We start from the raw sequence: 22,459 nt of genomic DNA, 5'->3' as shown, positions 1-22,459 counted from the left end.
CTGGTGTGATTTCAGTTCCCACCAGTTAGGCCTCCCTGAAGGAAACCTGAGGTTTGTGTAAGGGACAGAAGGCTTGAGCTCCACGTGAAGTCCCTGTGGGGGATTTCAGGTCAGTCCCTCCTCTGCCTCCGGGCCTCAGTTTCTCCTATTGGCATCACAAAGGGCCACTGTTGGTCTCCAAGATTGAGCCTGTGAATGCAAGTGTCATGGTGTCTCTGGCCACAGGGAGGCAGTATGGGCCCGCCTGAGACCTAAGGCGGGTTCCCGGCACAGGTGGGAGTGAGCTGGGTGTCCTGGTGACTGTCTCCATGGCAACAGAGGAGCCCAGGCTGTCTGGGGAGGCCAAGACTTTTAACCTGGTCCCACCCTCAGGCTGTCTGATGAGAAAGCCCGGCGGTCTGCTCCTCCCTCAGCTCCTCCTGCTATCTTTCTCTCTGTGTCTCTCTCTCTGGCCTTTTGCAATTTACTGACTTGACTCTCTCTCTCTCTCTCTCTCTCTCTCTCTCTCTCTCTCGCTGTCTCCATGTCTCTTTGTGTATGTGTCTCCTGTCTGTATCCATTCCTTAGCTCTTCCTCTGTCTTTCTGTGTCTTTCTTGTTCTTTTTCCTCTAACGTGTTGTCCTCTCTTTGTCGCTCTTTCTCTCTTTCTATTCATATTTCTCTCTTCCTCCCCATTCCTCTGTCTCTCCCTCCCTCCCTCTCTCTCTCTTCTTCCTCCTCCCTCCCCACTTACCTGCGCTCACCGTAACTGCCTCTAAAAACTGTTCCCTCCAGGAATGGGTCCCAATCACCAAAGCCAAGTTGGTTTTCTTGATGAGTTTATCCACTGTGTTCTGAGGATGAAAGCAGGGGGAAAGCAGGATCATTGCCCATGATCACCTCAGGGCACCCCTGAGGCTCCCTGCAGAACACTGGGGTTGGGACTCAGCCCATGCTCAGGGGTCCCCATGCCCCCATACCCTGGTTCACAGCAAGAAAGGAAAAGGGAGTGTTACTGTCCATGGTGCTGGCAGAGGGATGGGAGGATGGTCTCGGACCCTTGGCCATCCCTCCCTTATGACCCTCATAGTTGACTCCTCCTGGACACCCCTCCCCCAGGAAATGACTCAGGCAAGACTCCAGGAAGCTGGGGACCCAGAAAGTCACCTTAAAATCATATGACTCCTCGATGATGACTTCCAGCCGGCAGTTTTCCCCAAGAACTGGCTTGCCCATCTCTGCTATCCTCCGAGCCTCCTCTTCCTCGGCTGTCAACTTCCTGTCCCCATCCCCTGCAGCATGAAGAATGGGAGTTAAACTCCAGGGAGGCCTACCTCACTGGGCCAATGGTGTCCTCACTATCTGTTCCTCTTGAGAAAGACAACCTGTCTGCTGTCCTTTGGGAAGGCTTCCTGATGGCATGCCCCCAGCCTGCTCCAGTGTCCCATCTGATCACTATCTTCCCCAACCTAAGACCCAGATAGTCCATGAGGTTCAGCTGGTGGGCTCTGGGCTTCATATGGAAGGAGCTACGTGACCTTTGGCAATGTTCTGGACTCTCTGTATCTCAGTGTTCATATCTGTAAAACAGGCACAATAGTAGCTACCTTATCAGTGGTTGTGAGGGTAAAAGAAGGTAAAAGAAGTTAATTCATGTGCACCTTAGCACAGTGCCTGGCACACAATAAACAGTCCAAAACGTACTGTTTAAATACTTGTTAAGGGGATCCCTGGGTGGCTCAGCGGTTTAGCGCCTGCCTTTGGCCCAGGGCGTGATCCTGGAGTCCCGGGATCGAGTCCCGCGTCGGGCTCCTGGCATGGAACCTGCTTCTCCCTCCTCCTGTGTCTCTGCCCCCCTCTGTCTCTCTCTCTCTCTCTCTGTCTATCATAAATAAATGAATAAATAAATCTTTTTTAAAAAAATAAATACTTGTTAAAAATCACAACCATCATCATCATTACCATCCCTGTGGGAGGAGGTTTTGTCTCTACATCTAAGCTCTGAAAAACATCCTTGAGTGTAGCTGGGGTGGTGAGGAAAGACGGGATACCCAATTTTGGTACAGAACTTGGACCCAGACCCAGCCATAGGTAGCTCTTACCTCACTTATCTCCCCAAAGCATGTTGGTCTTTTGTTTCAAACCTAGCACCTACTTAACCCTAATTCTCAGTGGAAAGCTACTCCCACCAGGAACACCCTCAGAAAACTCTGCCACCAATGGCTTTATCGTGTTAAGCTGCTGGGATTGGGGGGCCAATTTTTATGGCAGCTTCTATTATTTACCCTGACTAATATGATCTTTAGTCTGACCCTAATCCTAAACCCAAACTCCAATCCTGATCTTAGTTCCAAAAGTACTCTGTCCTTTATCTTTGAGCCACTGCCCCCACCCTTACACCAATCTCTGACCCTGGCCCCAACTTGAACCATAATTCCCCCAAACTCATTTGGTCAAACCCACACCTAGACTTTGACATAAATCTGACCCCAATTCTAATCTGATCTCACCATAAACCTGGATGAGGTACTGACTTATCATCCCCCCAACATTAACTACAAACAAAACATGATCTTGGGGCACCTGGGTGGCTCAGTTGGTTGAGCTTCTGACTTTTGATTTCAGCTCAGCTCAGGTCATGATCTCAGGGTTGTGAGATCAAGCCCCACACTGAGCTCTGTGCTGGGTGTGGAGTCTGCTTGAAATTCTCTCTCACCCTCTCCCTCTGCCCTCCCAATCATGTTCTCTCTCTGTCTCTCTCTCTCTCTCTCTCTCTCTCTGAACAAAACAAAATAAAAACATGATCTTGGCCTCCAAAACCCCAAATATAACTCCAAACTCAATGGACCCCAGCAACTCTGAGGTCAGTTCCAACCTTCCAAAGCCCCAAATCTGCCTTTGTCTCACCTCTAACTTGCCTCAAACATGACATGGAAGGGTAGCTTGAGGCTATGACCCTCTCCCAAGACTTCCCTCCAGTGTGCCCCCTCTAGTCAAAGCCCAGAGGTAACTCCACTCACCTTGATTGAGCAGCAGAGCTGGGGGGAGAGAGAGAGAGAAACAGAGAGCAGGTGAGATTGCTTCCCTGAGAAGCTCAGATCCATGAGCCTGAAGGAGCACCCTCTAACGGAGCCTCCCCGGGTCTTCCCATCCTGGACCCCTTACCTCTCCCGCAGCCCAACCATCACCCCTCACCTGAAATCCCTCGCTTCAGCCACTGCGGCTGGCCCAGCTCGATGAAGAAATTATCCTTTTTCTCATATTCCTCGTCATCAACTATCTTTACCTGAAGAGTTTTCCTGAGGGTGGGAGGAGGAAGAGCACCCAGCATAAGGCCCCTCCCAGATCGCCAGATGACTCACCCACTAGCCCATTATGTTGAGCACCCCTCTAACCCAAGCTCCATAATTTCAGTTAATCCTTATAACTGCCCATCCCAGGAAGGCTCTCTATTATCCCTGCTTGAAAGAAACAAGAGTAGGTCTTTCTTGTACTCAAAATGTTCACATGGTTCCCATCTCGGCCAGAATAAAAACCAAAGTCCTCACAATGGCCAACAAGGCCCCATGCAATGCGGCCTTTTGTCCCTTTCTGGCCTCCCCATCCTGCTCCCCCTTGCTCACTCACTCCAGCTACACCGGCTTCCTCACTGTTCCTTGAACATGCCAGGCCTGTTTGTGCCACAGGGCCCTTACGCTGACTGTTCTGTCCACTTAGAACAGTCTTCCCCCAGGCTCATTTCCTCAGTTCCCCTGGATCCCTGCTCAAACATGAAGCCCATGTGCTCAATGAAGCCCATTCCCACCACCTTCTTTAATTTTGAAATTCACCCTTGCCCCAACCCCAGCACACCTGGCCCCCTTATTCTGTTCTATGTCTTCTTTGTTGCATGTCACCTTCTAACATACCACTTAGTGTGTTTATTTTGCTTGTACTTTGCCACTTGCTTCTTCTCATTAAAATGTAAATTCTGCCATGGCAATGACCTTTGTTCATTTATGTTCTTTGCTGTATCCCCAATGCCTAAAACAGTGCCTGGCACATAGTATGCCTTCCAGAAACATTTGTTAACTCTAATCCTTCCACTCAGGGGACACTCTGCTTCCTGCCCTCTGCCCTGACTGCATTCTGAGGGTTAAGTGAGTGTTAATTGATTTTCCCAGCATCCCCACTGCTATGGTAACTGGAGAGCAGTAGGGACTGGGGAGGAAGACCCAGAAGCTATCCGTGCCCTCCAGGCACACAACTCACCCCCACCCCTCACTCACAAAGACCCACAACTCCCAGAAAGCCCACAGCCCTGCCACTAGCAGCTCTTTCAGCTGTAGGAACCTTGAGGCCCGGCCTCAGAACCCAGAAACACAAACACCCAGCCCACACAGTCACCCAGCAGAGGAAGCTCAGCCAATCACACCGCCCACACCCACACACCATCGCACCCCGCAGCCATTCTCTATGCAGTGGCAAAATCGCACAGACCAGATGCCTGTTAGCACAACACCCCCACCACAGCCTCGCGACTTCGCCAACCTGCAGAGCCCCACTGTGGTACCATGTAGACTCTTCTTCCTTATATCTCACTCATTATGCCTCTTCGTGTCTGTTTATTTTTATTCCCTTCAGTCTCTCTGTCTCTCTCCCCATCTCTGACCCTCTCTGTCTCAGGCTCCTCCCCAGCTCTCTGCCTTTCTTTATCTGTGTTCTTCTCTCCCCATCTTGGTCTCTCGGTGTCCATAGAATGGAAGAGCCAAAGTTAACACAACTAGAGCAAGAGGCTCTCAATCATACAGTCTCTCAATGGACCCATCTCCACACACAGACGCACAAGACACTGCGACACCCATGCAAAGACAGATGCACACAAAACAGTCATGTGGGGACATGTGCCCACTTCCACCCTCACCCCCTCCTGGTCTCAGGATATTTTAAATTTTCTGTGGGTGAAGAGGAATGGCCGCCCCCAACCTCAGGAGTGGGCTGGGAGCTGTCCAAGGTTCTGGAACGCCGTGGCAAGACGCAGGGTCTCTGGAGACATTCTCTGCACACACCCTGACATGCAGACAGCTGCCGACCTGGGTGACATGCTGGCAGAGTGATACACACACACCTCCGACGCTCCGTCTCTCACAGACACGCCGTGATCCACTGACATGTGGTGACTGACACGCCGTGACACGCGCGCCAGCTGGCACCGTGAGGCGCGTGCCCTCGGGGGACCCAGGGAGGGGAAACCCAACTGGCAGGGGACAGCATGAGGGACTCGAGCTAGACAAAAGCAGGACTTCCTGAGATCAGAGGAAGCAGCCTTTCTCCCCAGCCTGACACTGCCGCCCTCATGCCTGCCCTCTCTGTTTCCTGGAAACCCCACTCTCCCAGCCTCTGCAGCCTCTGATCTCGGACCAGTCTCCATCATGTCCTGTCTCTTGTGCCCCTCTCTGACCCACTCTTTTCTCTCTGTAGCATCAAGAGGACCTCTCCTTCCCTGAGTCCCACTGAGTTTCTCTCAGTAAGAAGGTCTCTTTCTTCCTTGCATCTCACCTCCTTTCAGGCTTCCTGGATCGTATCCTCTCAATCTCTCTCTCTCTCTCTCCACATATTTCTGTTTCCTTCTCCCTCTGAATGAAAGTTTCTTTCTGTCCCTTTCTCTCTGTGACTCTTTCCCTCCATCTCTATCTCTAGGTCTTCCCTTTGTCTCTGTCGCATTCTCTCCCCGCCACTGCATCTCTGGGCGTCTCTCCTCCACCTCAGTGTTGCCCAGTCCTGCCTGGGGCCCCCCCTCCAGCGGGGCTGCTTCCAAGCACCTCTAATTAGCGCCAGCCCGTGAGAGGAAGGATGTGTTTCCCTAAACGCTAATTAGCCTCCTGTACTCTGTCTTCAGAAGCCACAGCTGGAAGCTTGGGTGGGGGCGAGGGTGGGGGTGGGGGCAGAGGGCGCCCAGCCTGGGGAAGCCGCCTGGGGGAGGAGAGGGCCTGTGGGGTTGCAGCAGCAGGAGGGAGGCGAGTTAGACTACAGGAAGGACCAGAATGGGCAGAAAGACAACTCTCCCCATTCCTCCTGCTTCTTGAATGTGACAGACGGGATCTGGGCTGGTGCTCTCAGCCCTCAATCCAAGTTCTTAGCTCAAGCCAGAGAGAGAGAGAGAGAGAGAGAGAGAGGAAGGTACGGAGAGTCCGTAACTGAAACATAACCCGAGTCAGAGAGCCAGACATCGGGGATCGAGACCTAGAGATTAACAGAGACCCAGAGAGAGACTGCCGGGAGCGAGACGCGGAGACGCGGAGGGAGGGTGGGGGCGGGGAGAGCAGCGGGAGGCTGAGCGGAGGCCACGGCGCGGGGCCGGGAGGAGGAGCCGAGGGAGCGCGGTGGGGGCCCTGCTGGGTGGGAGGAGCGTGGGCGGCCGGGGAGGGAGACAGACGGGCGTGCGGGGGCGGAAGGCAGCGGGCGAAGGGGGAGGTGCCGCCTGCGTCCAGGCGGGCGGCGGGGGGTGGACTCGGCATCTGTGTAAGGGGGTGGCCGCGTGTCTGGGCCTGAGACCAGCCCCGACGCTGTTAGCGAGCGTGTCTGTGGCTTGCGGATTCTGTGCGCGCGTGGCTGGCGCCGGCGTGTGTGAAGCCAGCCCGCTGCCCCAGACCCACCCCAGTCCCGCAAACCCAGGGTCCTCCGGCTTCTTCAGTGTCTCTCCGGGCCCTGCCCCCACATTCCCACTCGGTGTCCGCATTCCCCTCAAGGATCCCGCGGCTCCGCCAGGTTCTCCCTCGGACCCACAAACCCCGCCCCTCCCCGCCCCTCCCCCCGCCCCCGCCCCGCCCCGCCCCGTTCCCGTGGGCCCCGCCCCCGCTGTCCCCGTCCACGTCCTTGGGTCCCTCCCCAGACCCCGTCCACCGCCTCAGGCCTTGCTGCCTCTCCGTTTCCACGGGCACCGTCCCACGTCGATCGGACCCCCCTCTTGCCCACGAGGCCCCTCTGCTCAGGCCGCATTCCATCTCCACCGGGTACCGATTCAGTCCTCTACACTCCTGTCCCCAGGCCTCTCTCCTACTCTTCTCCCCCGCCTCACCTGGCCCTTCCTCCTCGGGTCCACCCTCCTCTCCTCAAACCAGCCTCTTTCCCCCAAGCCCTTCCCGCATCCGGTCCCACCGGATCTTGGTCCCACCGGGTCTCTCCTGTCTTGCCCGTCCTCACCCCTGTCCCGCCCCCTCTCTGGGCCTTGCCCCGCCTCCCCACAAGGCCCCGCCCCACAAGGCCCCGCCCAGAGGCCCCGCCCCCAGAGGCCCCGCCCCAGAGGCCCCGCCCCCAAAGGCCCCGCCTCCCCGCGGAGCCCCGCCCCTCCCGCCGCGGCGCGCTCACATGGTCTCGTCGTCGCCGAACTCGAGCTCGCCGCACGCGTCCTCGTAGTGCACGCCGCCGCCGCGCGCCGTGCCGTCCACCGTGCGGTACGGGAGGCGCACGGTGCCCCGGGCGCCCGAGCTGCGCACCACGCGCACGTCCACGGTGCCCATGCACTCGCTCACGTGCAGCAGGCGGTCCTGGAAGGAGAAGATGCCCGCGTGGTCGTCGTCCAGGATGGTGACAGTGGCCAGCAGCGGCGCCACCAGCCGTCCCTTGGGTCGCCCGCCGCCGTCGGGCTCGAACATGCCCTGCGCGTCGCCGACGCGCAGGTTCAGTAGCCGCACGAAGAAGTGTTCGTCCTCCTCAAAGATGTCGTCGTCGATGATGCCAATGCGCAGCTCCTTCTGCGTCTCGCCCGGCTTGAACACCAGCGTGCCCTCGCTGCGGCGGGAGGGTTGGGGGAGAAAGGGGTGTAGGTGGGTCAGCGGCTCTGTGGGAAGGAGAGGAGTCAGGGCAGGCGTCCGAGAGGAGGGAAAGGCGCCTCGGAAAACTCCCAAGTACGAGGGTGCACCGGCATTAAATAATATCGAGGATCAATCCGGGTGGGCTTCTGGGGCTGGGTGGGGGAAGGGGATGCAGCAGGGAAACAGGACAGTGAGCTCCTCCCACCATGGAACCCCTGAGGTTTAGGAGCACCAGCGATGAATAAATAATGATGACAAAGAGATCAGCGCCAGCTTCCTGGGGGAGTTTCTAGTGGACGGGAATGCTCCAAGCAGAGGGAACAGCACATGCAAAATCCCAGAACGGAGAGAGCCTGCAATGTTCCACAGCCACACTTCTCAAACCTTATTGTGCACACGAATCCCCTGGGAGATCTTGATAAAATGCAGATTCCGGTTCAGTGGCCCCGGGTTTCAACACTGCATTTCTAAGTCTCTCCTCCCACAGGATGTGGATGATCCCATGGGATGTGGATGCTCCCATAGGATACAGGGACCACATTTAGGAGTAGGAGGGATGTAGGGCCCAGAGCTGACCTTTTCACACTTCTGATGAAAACCCTTGTGTACTCCTGGGTACCCGCAAGAGAAAGTCTACACTTCTTAACTTGGTGCCATTCATTCATTCAGTCAACAAATACTCCCTGAGCATCTTCTCTGTGCCCTGTGCTGCGCGGTGCTGGGAACGGAGTGGTGACGAGGCCCTGTCTGCACAGGGCTCACCAGACTCACAGCCTCGTGAGAGAGTCACATCGCAGTGACAATTACACATTTAATAATTTAATTACAGGCCATTCATTCAACAAATATTTACTGAGCAGCTGCTGTGTGCCAGGCACTGTTCTTAGTGTTTTCTCAGATCAGAGAAAATCCCTACTCCAGTGGAGCTTCTGTTATAGTGCAGGAGACGGATAAACAAACATAATAAAGTGTCAGGTGCTGATGGTACTATGAAGAAAAATAGAGGAAACCAGAGGAAGGAGGGTAGGGAGTGAGAAGCTGTTGTGCTAGGATATCAGGGCAAGCTTTTCTGAGAGGTGACGTTTGAGCAGAGACTTGAGGAAGAGGAGGGAGAGAGCCATGTGGAGGGTATCTGGGGAAAAATATCTGGCAAAGGGGACAGCCAGTGCAAATGTCTTGAGGCAGGAGAAGCTTGGAGTGTTTGAGGGGGCCAGCCTGGCTCTAGTGAAGGGAGAAAGAGGGAGTGGGAGATGAGGGAGACGACATCCCAGAGGAGGGAAACAGGGCAGATGTCACGGGGCTGTGGTGGGCCACAGTGAGGACTTTGGTGCTTACTTGGAGTGGGATGGGAAGCATGGGAGGCCTCTGAGGTGGGGAAGGATATGAGCTGCCTCGGAGCATCAGCTGTGTAAGTCTCTGAAGCACATGCGAGATGCTCTATAATGGGGCAGGGGAAGAAATGAGACAGTGACATCAGGGTAGTCAGGGTGAAACTTTGAGGGGACAGGGAATGAGTGGGCTTTTGGCAGGGCTGCAGGCATCAAGATGTCTCTGGGATGTAAATGCATCTATAATTTCCCCACCCAGATGCTCGCTCCATGCACCTCTGGCACCATTTCTGAAAGGTGCTATATGATCTATGAGTGTTCTCTATCATTACTGTGATCACTTTCATAAGAGGTCCTGAGCTCCAGTTCTCCCAGAGCAGTCCAGCTCTGTGGGAGGGGCAGAGGGACCCCAAGTTTCTGGCGAAGAGGTAGAACCCAGGTGACAAGCCTGGAGTAGACTCCAGGTAAGGGGCTCCCTGTGGCGGCAGCCTTCTGCTCAGGAGACGCTGTCCATGGTGGCCGAGGCACCCAGCCCAGTGAGCCCACCTGCTCCAAGCCGGGTTGGGCTGCTGTGCTGGCAGTGTGATCTAGGGCATTTAGGATTTGCAGCCCTCTGAATTTCAGCTTCCTTATCTGTAAAGTGGAGCTGATAACAGTGTCTACCTTGTGACTGTGTTATGAGGATTGAGTTATAATGCAAGGGAAGCACTCTACAGAAGTTAGCTAGTGATATTTGTGTATTAAGATTAGAGTCTTAGGGGTGCCCAGTGGTGGCTCAGTCAGTTAAGCATCCAACTCTTGGTTTAGGCTCAGGTCATGATCTCAGGGCCATGAGATTGAGCCCCATATTGGGCTCCATACTCAGCACAGAGTCTGCTTGTCCCTATCCCTCTGCTCCTTCTGTTTGCACGCTCTCTCTTTCAAATAAACAAATAAAATCTCAAAGAAAAAAAAGATTAGAATCTTAGAATGCTAAAGTTATGGGATGTTAGAAATGTAAACTTAAGGGTTAGTAGATGGGGGGATTTTAGCACCCTCTTTACCAAATGGTTACAGTGGACATCACTAATAGTGGGACAGGCAGGTGTCACAGCCTCCTGGTATAATGCACTAAAGAGGACACCGCATCACTTGCATGAACTCTGGCCATCACCTGACTCTAATCATGAGGAAACATCTGACAAACCCAAATTGAGGACTGCTCTACTAACTGGCCTATCTTCAAAAGTGTTAGGGTCACGAAAGTCATAGAGAAGCGGAGGTATTGATCCAGAAGAACTCTAAATTTAGAGAATGACAACCAAATGCAACATTTGGTGCTGGATTGGACCGGAAAAGAGGGAGGGAGCAAAAACACAGCCACAAGGATGTTATGGCCACAACCAGGGAAAATGCAAACAGGGACTGCAGATTGGGTAATAATATTGATTCAGTATTACATTTCTTGAGTGCAGTGATCGGATTGTGTCTGTGGTGGGGTGGGGGGGAATGTCATAAATCTTAGCAGATGCACACTCAAGTATTCATGAGTGAGTGGTCATGCTGTCTGCAACTCGCTCCCATCTCGTGCCACAATTATTAATACTATTATATATTCGAGAGAGTGAGTGGATGCAAGCAGGACAGAACGTGAACAATTGGTGAATCTGGGGAAAGGGTTCACTAAGCCATCTCTGCAGTTCTGCAGGTGTGAATTTTTTTTCACAATAAAAGGTTGGGCAGAAAAAGAACATGGGGATTTTAGAAACCAGGTATGATGAAATATAGAAGATGGACTCGTGTTTCAACAGTGGTTGCACAAAATCTGAGAAGATGAAAATCTTAGCACCATCAAATCAGAGACTGGTTGGGATATGGGTTAGAATACCCAGATATGGGAATGCTGGAAACTTAAAACTTTAGATTCTTAGCATATTAAAATTATAGGGCTTAAATCTCAGAATCTGGGAACAGCCATGATCCTTTGGTGCCTCAGAGATCATATTTAATTTGGAGAAACTAAGGCCCACGGACCACCTTAATCCGTATAGTGGCTGTGGGCAAATCTGAAAATGGGTTCTCTTCTTCAAGATATTTTTATTTCCATGAATCAGGACATTGTCATAATAGACATACAAATCCACAATATCCATTATGTGAATAGAACTTTCTTAGATGTGGTGCTCTTATGCAGTGCACAACCTCAATAACTGTATGTGACAGCCCGGATTGCCCACGCTGAGGCAGAAACTTGCTCAAGAAACAGGGTCCAGGGCTAATTTGGACTGGAACCCAGGTGTCCTCCCTCCTAGTCCTGGACTTATGCTGCACTGATAAGTGATGCCAGGCCTGTGACTGTCACCTGGGATGGGAGAGCAGGGATAGGAGGAAGGCGTTAACTTTTCCTAGCTCTTTGGTGCCACCACTGAGCAGCATTTACTCCTGCACTTCAGACATCTCACTACTGAGGTCATTTGCAGGTGAGAAAGGCGCCGCTGATGCCTGCAGTGACACCCATACTCACTTCCTTCTGCAAAAGATGGGGGCAGGGCAGACTCGGGGTGTGGGTTGCAGTGGAATGCTGAGCTCGAGTGACAGCAGGCGCCAGTATGGTGAATGCCTTTTCTTTAGTCCAAGGAGGCTGGGAGATGGGGAATGGTAGGGAGAGGATGGAGGGAGGAGGTCACAGATGGCCAAAGGGATCCCATGCTACAGGATGACAGAACAAAGATCCTGAGCCCCACTTGGAAGAAAAAGAGTGGGGAGGGGGTGGCGGGGCGGGGCCGGGGGAGGAAGAGAAATGAATGGGGATGGGCAGATCAGAGGATGCTAGGCTGACCCAGGTGGACAGAATGATCTACAAATGCCCAGAGCAGTAGAGAGATAGGAAGATGTGATAGGCAGAGAGGCAGGGGAGGTGGCCTATTGATAGTCTTTGCTGGGGTACCGGGGTGGAGCTAAAGATTTATGAGACCCAGAAATCCAGCCCCAGGAAGAGTTAGAGGCACGAGGGGACGGCCGACTGCATGAGCAGAACCAAAGATCTGTGACCAGTTCCGCCTCAGCTTTACTCCAGAAAGAGGATGAAAGGGGGGTATGGCACACCACGTAGCAGGTGGCAGGTGGGATCCGTGAGAAGCTCAGCCTGTCCTCTACTTCAATTCTTTTGCAGCTCTTACCACTCCCTGACACTCTTCTAGCTTCACTGCTCACTCCCCAGTGGCCCATCCTTCCCACGAGAATCCCAGCTGCATCAGGGCAGGGCCTTGACATGTCTCATTCACTGCTGGTCTTCATTGTCCAGACCCACTTCTGGCACGTAGTAGACCCACAATAAATGTTGGTGTTATTATAGGCAACAATGACAGCACATCAGTCAACAAAATACACTATAAAGCTATCATTCTTGAGTGTGGCACGGACAGAAGAACTACTAGCAGATAAAAAATTTTGTGGGCCACACAAGGATAGAGAAGTTATCTTGTTTACTTCTGTGTTCTTCTTTTTTTTAGGAGGGGAGGGGCAAGGGGCACAGGGAGAAGGAGAATCTTAAGCCGACTCCATGCCCAGCAGGGAGCCCAATGCGGGGCTTGATCTCATGCCCCCGAGATCATGACCTAAGCCGAAATCAAGAGTCCCACGCTTAACAGACAGAGCCACCCAGGCTCCCCCCACGACTGTTCTGTGTTCTAAAGGTAGGACCTGACACATAGTAGGTGCTCAGTAGGAGCTGCGGAAAGAGGGAAAATCACAGGTCCCTTCAAAGAGGGGTGAGGAGAGGGATGGGGGCAGGGAGACACAGGAGGGTAGGAAGGTACAAGGAGAGGTGGGCCTCTTTATGATTCAACCAAAGACCTGGGGATAAGGTGGGCGCTGCCTCTTTCCTCTATACCATTTAATTTTCCCACATGATGCTTACCATCACCTGCTGGTTTTATATATTTAATAGTCCATAACCTTATTGCAGCTTGAGGGCAGGGACCCAAGCTGTCTTGTTATGCATGGCCATGCATGCGCTCAATACACATTTTTATTTTAGTTATGCGTGTGTGTGGGTGTGTGGGTAAGGGGTTACCTGTTCTTCCAGGTAACACTACCTATAATGGAGCTCTAATAATTAACACGGGAGCAGTGTCAAGCGTGGCGGAGGGGGACAGCACACCATCTGGCCAATACCTAGAAGGCTGTGCGGTACCGTGAGGGCTCTCCACCGTGAATGCACCAGCGAGGGGTGAATGGATGGATGCCTCAGGCCTGCCCACCAGGCAAGGTGAAGGACGCGGGCGCTGGAGGCAGCCCTGAGCGCCAGGAGCCCTGAGGCTGCGGCCCCGGGACAGCCCACCCACCTGTACTCGTAGTCGGAGCCGGCCTTGGCGGAGCCGTCCTCGGTGCGGTAGTCCACGTAGAACGTGCTGTTGCCCTCCCCGCCCTGGCAGGTGACGGACAGCAGCACCGAGCCGCAGTTCTCCAAGCAGTGGTAGAGGCTGGGCTCGAAGTAGATGCGGCTGGCGCCGTCGTCCTCGTCCTCGCCGGGGCCCTCGGCCGGGGACGCCCTGCGCGACGCGTCCACCGCGTGTCGCCGCAGCACGTTGCCCGCGCCCGTCATCAGCCGCGTGGCCTGGATGCGGTAGAAGGCGCGGCTCTTCTGCTGGTGCAGCAGCGCGTAGTAGTTGGCGATGCCCACCAGCTGCTCCAGGTCCTTGTCCGGGTGCTTCTGCTTGAGGTCCTTGAGGATCTGGATGACCTCGCGGCGGCTGGCGTCCAGCTCGCGGGCCTCGGCGGGGCCCGGGCCCAGGCCGCCCAGCTCGCCCGGCACCTCGGCGCCCACGAACGTGCCGTCCAGCTCGATGCTCTTGGGGGGGTCGCCCTCGGCGCCGATGATGATGCCGCTGCGCGGGTCGGTGCGGTAGCGCTTGTACACGTACTTGTAGAAGAGCAGCCGCTTATCGGCCATCCAGGCGAACACCACGCACACCGGGAAGAAGACGAGGGTCAGCAGCGCCTCCCACACCTGCGGGCGGCCGCGGGTCAGGACCGCCGCGCCGCCAGGGGGCGCGCTCGCAGCCCGCCGTCCGGCCGCCCCGCGTCTCTCTCACGGGGCACTGGGTCCCCGGGGTCCGCGGGCGCGACCCCCCCCCCACCGTCTATCCCGTCCTGCGTCTCCCCGCATCTCTGTCCCTGCGCTACTTCGCTCCGGGGTCTGCTCGTCTCTGCCTCTCCCCATCTCTCTCTGTCTAGGTCGTTGTCTCTCTCTCCCTTTCTCGTCCCACCCGGTGTCGGTCGGTTTTTGAACCTTTCTTCTCTCTCTCTGCCTTGTTGCCTCTGTCTCCTTGTCCTCCTTTTAGGTCTTTTGTAGATACTCATCCGTCCCCGTTGTGAGATTCTTCCCTCACAAGAGGTTCCTCTCCCTCTCCCTCTTTCCTGGTCTCCTGATGAATCCACGCATCCATCCGTCCATCCACCCATCCATTCATCCGCCCACGCATCCATCCGTCCACCCATTCATCCCTCCGGCGGTCCGTCCATCCGTCCACCCACCCATCCATCTGTCCACCCATCCATCCATCCATCCATCCATATTCACTCATCCATCCACCCACCCATCCGCCTTTTATGCCGAGATACTCCCAGCTGCCTCAGTGCCAGGAATCCAGACACCCTCAGCTGCCACTAGGCAACAGGTCCCCACCCTGTGGTTTCAGCTCCAGTCAAGGGGCAGAGCCTGTGTCCCTTCCTGCCTCTCTCCCCTTCCATCTTTTTCTCCTTGCTCCATTTCCCCTCTATCCTTCCTCACCTGGGATGCCTCAGCTTGTCCAAACCCTACCCATCAGTCACCCAGGGCCAGTTCTCTACTCACCTCTTCCTAAAGCTCCCTGATTCCCCACCCTTCCCCCCACCAGGGAATACAGTCTTTGCCAGCCTCTCCTTCTTTAGAATCTGTTTGGCCCTTAGGGATAGGACTTTGACTCTAAAAGAGGCACAAGTTTGGCTCCTCTCACAGCCTCATAGCGCAAGTTCCCATGTTTACATGCTGCCTCCCCAGAGAGACAAGGCAATGCTGAGTTCAGATCCTGGTTCTAGAAGAGGGAGGTCTGGCTCAGCCTCTTGTCTGTAAAATGGGGGCATCTCAAGACTGAATGAGACCCTGTACCCCTAAACACTTAGCACTGTCAGTTCCTGACACACAGAACATACTCAAAATGTGAAATTAACATTAGCATTATCATGCTAGTGCTGTACCTATATTAGAGTTCGCTGAGGTCCAGGACACACTCCGCCCCTGGTTACCCTTCTCATTAAAGATAAGAATGGATTACAGATTATCTACAGTCAGATGGCCCCCAGAGGTATCTTTAAAATGGGCCCAGAAGGGAAAATACCTTTTAAGATCCAATCCCTACACCTCGTCACCATGTTTACTGATGGCTCAGAGAGAAGGGTAGGACTTGGAAACAGAGCCTCACAAAGCCACCAGGCAGGCCTGTGAAAAGAAGCCAGGTTTCCTACACAAGCTGTAAAATGAACTCTGGGCTTGTGTTCATTGCACTGGCCACTGTGTATATTGCAGGGGATTCTTCCCTAATCGGAAGACAACCTCGAACCCCTAAGATTTGCTTTTGATTCTAGGAGACTCATATCTTCCTTCCAGGGTACCCACTGTGAATGGACTTGCCCACCGTGGAAGATAAGTGAGACAGCTTCAGTGGACAGGAACACCCCCAAGATGGGGTGTCACCAATCTAGGGTTTTTATGGGCTGCCACTATGACTGGGGAGGGGGATATTATCCAGCAAGTCATGGGGCAGTCCCACATAATACAGAATTATCCCATGTCTTGCTGACTTCAGAACCTCCTGCTGGACATGCACGTTGGTGAAGAAAACCTGCTTATAATAATTGGGGTCTGGAACTCAGCTCTGTTATGTGTATATGAAGTATTTTCCTGATGCTTTAATATATGCTGAATATGCTTATTTTTAATCTTGTAGCTACCCACTCCTCTGCTCAACTTTTGCATGGAATGTTTCCTGATCTTTTTCTTTCTCTTAAACCCAAACTTGCTCAATCTAAGTAGGTGCTGGCATCTGGCTTCCCCATCGTGACTTTTAAAGTAGCCATGCTAAAGCATTTACACGTGGAAATGCACATCGTTCTATTAGAGATTACTTTCTTTTATATCACAGTTCAGGCATTATACTGACTTTCAGAAAGCCAACAGTGCAGGCAAATTCATTAACAGGAGGAATAGCTCACATTTACTCTGTTCCAGGCCTGCTGTTCTGAGCCCTTCCACGTGTAATTTATTTGATCTTCACACAGCCCCTCCAGATTCAGTCCTATGACAACGGCCAGGTGACAGGCCCAGAAACTGAGGCACAGGCAAAGTGAGGAACCTGCCCGAGAACAGCCAGGAAACAGCAGAAGTGGGGTGTACCAGGACATTTACCAGAAAAAGGGAGCATTGGGTATGAAGGGTCAAGAACCAAGGGGCCTGGCCTAACCCCTTCCGTGGTTCAGATGTGAAAATTGAGGGCCAGAGAGGGTGCAGGCTTTGCCTGAGGTCACACAGCACTTTGGGACAAAATCCAGAGCTAGACCCATCTCACTGTCTCAGTTCACTGTGTTGAGGAGGAAGTGGCACCATCTTGGTCTCATGCCAGTTCCTTCCATTACTTCATGAAAATGTCCCATAATTCTGGCTTTCACATTACTCCTGAAGGGATCCCCCCATGGCTACGTCCCCAGAGCTGTGGCACTCTCCACCCTGTTTTCTGAGTCTGAAGGGCTCCTTCTCAGGGGGAAATCTCTCTTCTACCCTCATCGCTACCCACCTGTCGCTCATGGTGCCTAAAGTTCTCTTCATATTTTTGCTGTAAATCCTCGTCAAAGACCACTTTGCAAACCTAAGTCAGTATACCATCCTTTTTAATAGCGCATGAGAACCGCATGACACATCCTTCTGTACTTTTCACCATAGCAGCCAGGAGACTCAGCATTATAGTCATTGGTCAATTGCAGCAAATGTCTCTTGCCCTCTCTCATCCCTGCCTTCTGGTGCTACCTTAGCTCACCTGTGGTTTCTGGTCCCTTAGCTCCTCCTTAGCTCATCTGCGGTTTCTGGTCCCTCCCTCCCTTCTGCTTTTATATCACCTGCAAAGAATTTTTATACTTCTAACTTCAGCTCCTTCCTGGAAAGAAACTATAGTTGGCAGAATTTGGCAGATATGCACCGAGAGATTATACACATGTGTGAAGGAATTCTGGGTAGCCTCAAATAAATTATGCATGTGTGTGAACAAATTAGGCCAGGCCCATAAATAAATTATGCAAATATGGGCAGCAGTCATGGGATTGTGGGAAATAAATTAGGCACATGTTTTAAGCAGAATGTGGTTAAGACACTGGACGAACGAGAGGCAAATGATTATGTGAACGTGGGTGTAACTTACTGAGTGGTGGGGCTAAATTTTGTCTCGCTGCTGGAATAAATTATGCAAAGTGGCCTTTGCAGTGAACTGGATTTATACCTACGCTGGATTGGATTGAGTATAAATTATAGTGGTGTGGCATAAATTATCCTCCTATCGGAGATCAATTATGAATAATGAATGAATTATGCAAATCACAATCACAGATCTGGCAAATACAGAGGTAGATCATGCAGATGTGGGCCTGCATCTATACAAGCCCGTGGATACATTAAGCCAATCGCACCAAGTTACCCAAATTGATTATCACTGTCAGAAAACACAAGGCTGGATTATGCAACTGTGGTATGAATTATGGAAAATGGAGGAGGTCTTATTATAAAGACGGGAATAAATTATGCAGAAGACAGGGAGTGTAACACGTGAACATACCTGGCAAATACCTGGCTAGACTGTGAACTACGTGCGGTATGCATTACACAGATCACAAGGACTCTGTTAACACATATGGCACCATCGTGAGAGCTAAAAAGGGGCCCCTTCTGGATGGGTATATTGCAAAATGTCACCTCCCTCTGGGCAGAGGAGTCCTTTCCAGGGCCTGTGGAGCCATACAGACATGGCTTGAGCACACTCAGTGGACTTGAGCCCCAACTTGCCTTCTCCAGCCCAATACCCTTGTGCAGTGTGTGACCAGGGCATACCTGACTGCCCTCCCAGATGTGAGCATGCATTTCTGCAAACACATAAATCAAGTCTCCAAGCCCAGGGAGCCACCCCTCTGGATTTTGCAGACATGCATGCACCAAGGTGTCCATGGCTCCTTGCTCACCTGGACCACACCTGGGGAAAAGACGGCAAGGATGAGATAAAGCCAGACGTAGGCGAAGATACTCCAAGAGGCAGTGACAAAGAAGACTCTCAAGTGCTTGATCTTGCGGCTCTCGCCGGCTGGGATGACATAGATGCACACGGCAATGACCACGAACATGTTGAAGGCAGCACTGCCCACGATGGTGCCAGGGCCCAGCTCGCCCGCCTGGAAATTGTGGCCACAGACCTCGATGACAGACAGCAGGATCTCAGGGGCTGAGGACCCCAGGGCCATGAGTGTGAGGTTGGACACCGTCTCGTTCCAGATGCGGACGGTGCCCACGCTGGTCTCACCATTGGCTTTGGTGATGGTAATCTCCTTCTCCTTTGATGTGATGACCTCGATGGATGCCATGAAGCGGTCAGCGATGATGGACACGCCCAGGAACATGTAAACCATGGCCACGAAGTAGACCACTGCTCTCGCTGCTTTGTCACCCAGCGACGGGTCATCGGGCTCCCACACAGGCAGCAGGACCCCCGGCTGGCAGCGGTTGGAGCCCTGGCAGCCCCCTGTGCTGGTATCACTGTCATTGGTTGGGGGAGGTGGCAGGGAGGGAGTAGGGGTGGCCGCCCCTGAGCATAGGGGCGTCCCCAGGAGGAGTGCAAACCCCACTAAGGCCAAGGGAGCCATGGAGGGTGTCGGGTCCTGTGGAGGAGGAGGAAGTGTGGGTGAGGGGCACGAACCCCTCCCATTCGCACAGGAGCCAAGGCTTGTTGGGTGTCAAGCAGAGGGCTGATGGAGGCAGAGGGAGACACAGAGACATGGAGAGATGGAGAGACAGAGAGTGCCAGATAGAGACCAAGAGAGAAAGATAAAGACAGAGGAGTGTCACACACTGCCAGTGGGGTGCACATTGGTCTCACCAGTTCGAGGAACTACAGTTGAACGTCCTGTGTCCTAGGACTCAGCCCAGGTACACATGCACTCAGGAGCCACAGGTCGTGTGTCTGCCAAGAGACACATCCGAGAATGTCCGTAGCTGCTTTATTTTTAACAGCTCCTGTCTTGAGACAACCCAGATGCCTCTTGGCAGTAAACGGAGAATGACAGCACAGAGCACTCACACTGTGGAATGCTATATGGCCCTGGAAAGGAATCGGCTGTTGACCCGCCCAGCCACACAGATGAATCCCACAGACAACGGAGGAATGAATCCAGGCCCCAAAGAACCTACGCTGGACTGAACGATTTCGTGGGTGAGGTGAGGGTGCCGAGGCCCTAAATTCATTAGGTCCTTCTAACAGTTTCCAACCTGGCCCTCAGAGGGCTCCTGCCTGGGGTCTGGGATGTGGCAGGATGTCTGTTTGTCTGAGTGGGGCTGGGGAGGGGCTGCTGGAGGGTCTGTCACTCACATCTTTCCCTGCAATGGTGGCAGGTGTCTCCCTCAAGTACCCATAGGTCTCTGTGAGGTGCCTAGGTCTTCAGCAGCTGTGACAGGAGGCCCCGTGTTGAGCTTTCTGTCCCGTTTGTGGGTTATGGGGTCTCTGTGGTTTCAATACTCCCCCCCCCAGGGGGTGCCTGGGTGGCTCAGTTGGTTAAACATCTGCCTTTGGCTCAGGTCATGATCCCAGGGTCCTGGGATCAGGCCCCGCATCAGGCTCCTTGCTCTTCTCCCTTTCCCTTTGCACCTCCCCCTGCTCATTCTTTCTCTCTCAAATAAATAAAAACTTAAAAAAAAAAACCCATAAAACTCCTTTGGCCTCTAATCCTGGGTTTGAGTGGCTATCTCATGTCTTGCCTTGGTTCCCTTTAAAAGCGCTAATCAGCTCACCTCCTCCCTCTGCTCAGAACCCTCCATGACTCCCAACTCCGCCTTAGAGAACCGCAGCCCTTGCCCTGGCTCATAAGGTCTCACAGGATCTGCCTCCCTCTTTCCCTCTCTGGCTTCATCTCTCTCCCTGTACCCTTTGCTTGCATGGCTCCAGCCATCTCGAGGTTCCTCACATACTAGACAAGTTCTTGCCTCAGGGCCTTTGCACCTGCTGTTCCCCCTTCCTGGGACACTCTTCCCCACATATTTGCCCTCTCTTCTCCAGTTCTCCACTCAGATGTCACCTTCCCTGAGCTCCCCATTCCAAATGACACCACCTCACTTTGGGGAGGGCCAAGGCTCAGAGGTTAAAAACTCGTTCAAGCCCCTAGTACCAACTCTGGTTTCATTTCTCTCTCCGAGAGTGGCCTCAACTCCCAGCTCCTCTGCCCCACTGTTGCGTTGTCTTGGTAACCCAGTAGCCTATTTAAAAAAGGGTCTGAGAGAAGAAGGAGGGGTCCTCCGAGCCTCCGCCTCCACTTCCCTGATGCCGGTCTCCTCCAGCTGCTGGGGGCTTCAGATCTCCAGGTAACTTGCATTTCTGTCTGGAAGTTCTTCTATCAGTCTAACTCACAGCCTGCCCCCAAAACACGCCCACATACTCACGGGCAGGGAGCTGGCTCCTGGGGGAGGGAGGCAGAATGTTGGCAGAACTTCCCTGAGGAGTGTGTGTGTGTGTGTGTGTGTGGGCGGCAAGAGGGGGGATTCTTAAAGGGCCACCACACAATTAGCCCCCTTTGCAAGGCCCCTAATGATACATCTAATTAGCAGCCCCCTAATTAGCAACAACTTAGGCATAATTACAAACCCACCAGGATCCCAAGCAGACTCATGCTCTCTTCTCCCTCCCTTCTCCGTGGCTTTCAGGAGTAACAAGGGCCACCTGGAGTCAAGAATTCATCTCAAGCATCTAGCTCCCTCTGTCATGGGAGGGCCCTGGCCTGGAAAGTGCCCCCTCAAGTCTAACCACCTGTCCCCCCTGCTGCAGTCCCCGAGGGAGACCAGAGTCCACCAATGGGTGTTCTCATGCCTCCCCCCCTTGCCCAGGGGCTGGGCCAAGCAGCCCTTTTCCTGTAAAACGTGGTTTCCTCTCACCGAGGCCCTTAGGGGAGGTGGGGGTCAGAGAAAGTACTAGATAAATATTTGTGAAATGAACGACCAAGAGCTCTGAGCCTTGTCGCTGGGGACAGCTGGGCTTCCTCTGCTAGAGACGCCTGCATCTGCCTCTCTCCATCCACCAGCAGCCTTGAAACCTAATCTGGGTTTAGAATCCAGGGGCAAAAGGATCAGGTTGAGGCCAGGGTAAGAGTCCGGAGGGCAGCTGGTGGCATCTCTCCATGTCTCCCCACCCTCGCAGGCAGGTGGCCAGCTGGGTCGGTGGTGAGCACCCTGGTTCTGCCTCACACACCCCTCAGGGTCTCAGACACCTGCCTAGAGTGGGACTGCAAGCTTGAGGGGGGGCAGTCTGGTGTGCCAGGTGGGACCTCCTCCCTCCTGCATGTCCCTCGCACTGGTGATGGAGGTGGCAGTTTCTGCTTGTGCTCTGGTGGGGGCAGGGGTTGCCTGCCACCCCTTGGAGGGATTTCTAGGCAGGGACACGACAAGCTTCTAAACACACCCACTTACTGCTCCAGGGTGAGCCAGGCTCTCCCAGCACCACTCGATATCCCGATATCCCGCTCTGGGTGGGGAGTGTCACACAGAGTCTCCGTGCTCAACACATTAATGGGTAAACTGAGGTCTGGAGGGGGAAAGAGCTTGGTCAGGTCAAGCAGCTTTGGAACAGGGGCAAGGGAGGATGGAAACTCAAGGCATGGAACTCCTAACCTGGTGCTCTTCTGAACCCAGCTGGGCCCCACGTGGATATTTGAGGACCTCACCCCATCACAGCCTGGGCTACTGGCTAGTCTCACACCTTTCCCCTAGTCGCTCACTCCCCACCCACCTTCTTTGGGTCTGCCTTCCCCCCAGGAAAGAAGATGTATTGGCCAGGGACCTCCAGACTCAGAGGGGCCCTCTTGGGAGCCCCCAAGGGATGGTGGAGAATTTCTGAGATCCACCCCCACTGAGAGATAGGTCTGAGGCTGGTACAATGAGAGGGATGGAGGTGAGGCTGCGGGAGGGACTGGCCTGACCCGCCCCAGTGCCTAGTGTTGTGCCTGGTGTAGGAAAGGTGCTCAGTAACTGTCAAAAGAAGGGAGGAGTCGAGCAAGCAATGGACGAATGGGCGAAAGAGGAACAGAAGTCAGACTGCAGGAAGGACT

The 22,459-nt window shown here is 53.6% G+C and overlaps 1 protein-coding gene across 6 annotated transcripts in view; it reads right to left on the bottom strand.

Annotated features, from left to right (window-relative positions):
- Positions 1-22,459, bottom strand: part of SLC8A2 (solute carrier family 8 member A2) — a 30,724-nt gene that overhangs the window by 7,117 nt on the left and 1,148 nt on the right. For 3 of the 6 annotated variants that reach the window (XR_005986209.1, XR_005986210.1, XM_041745167.1), the window contains exons 2-9: positions 19,249-19,470; positions 18,341-19,030; positions 13,426-14,090; positions 7,327-7,749; positions 3,175-3,278; positions 3,000-3,017; positions 1,147-1,271; positions 734-833 (exon numbers count right to left, since the gene is read on the bottom strand). Coding sequence is in view for 4 of the 6 variants with exons in the window: in XM_041745167.1 (XP_041601101.1) it covers positions 734-833; positions 1,147-1,271; positions 3,000-3,017; positions 3,175-3,278; positions 7,327-7,749; positions 13,426-14,090; positions 18,341-19,015 (2,110 nt within the window). In the remaining 2 variants the exon portion in view is untranslated. The remainder of the gene's footprint in view (positions 1-733; positions 834-1,146; positions 1,272-2,999; positions 3,018-3,174; positions 3,279-7,326; positions 7,750-13,425; positions 14,091-18,340; positions 19,031-19,248; positions 19,471-22,459) is intronic. The other 3 variants (XM_041745169.1, XM_041745170.1, XM_041745168.1) reach the window with 3 other exon arrangements.

This window comes from Vulpes lagopus, chromosome 2 (genome assembly GCF_018345385.1).
Source record: "Vulpes lagopus strain Blue_001 chromosome 2, ASM1834538v1, whole genome shotgun sequence".
NCBI lineage: Eukaryota > Metazoa > Chordata > Mammalia > Carnivora > Canidae > Vulpes > Vulpes lagopus.
This window is presented reverse-complemented; position numbering and strand designations above follow the sequence as displayed.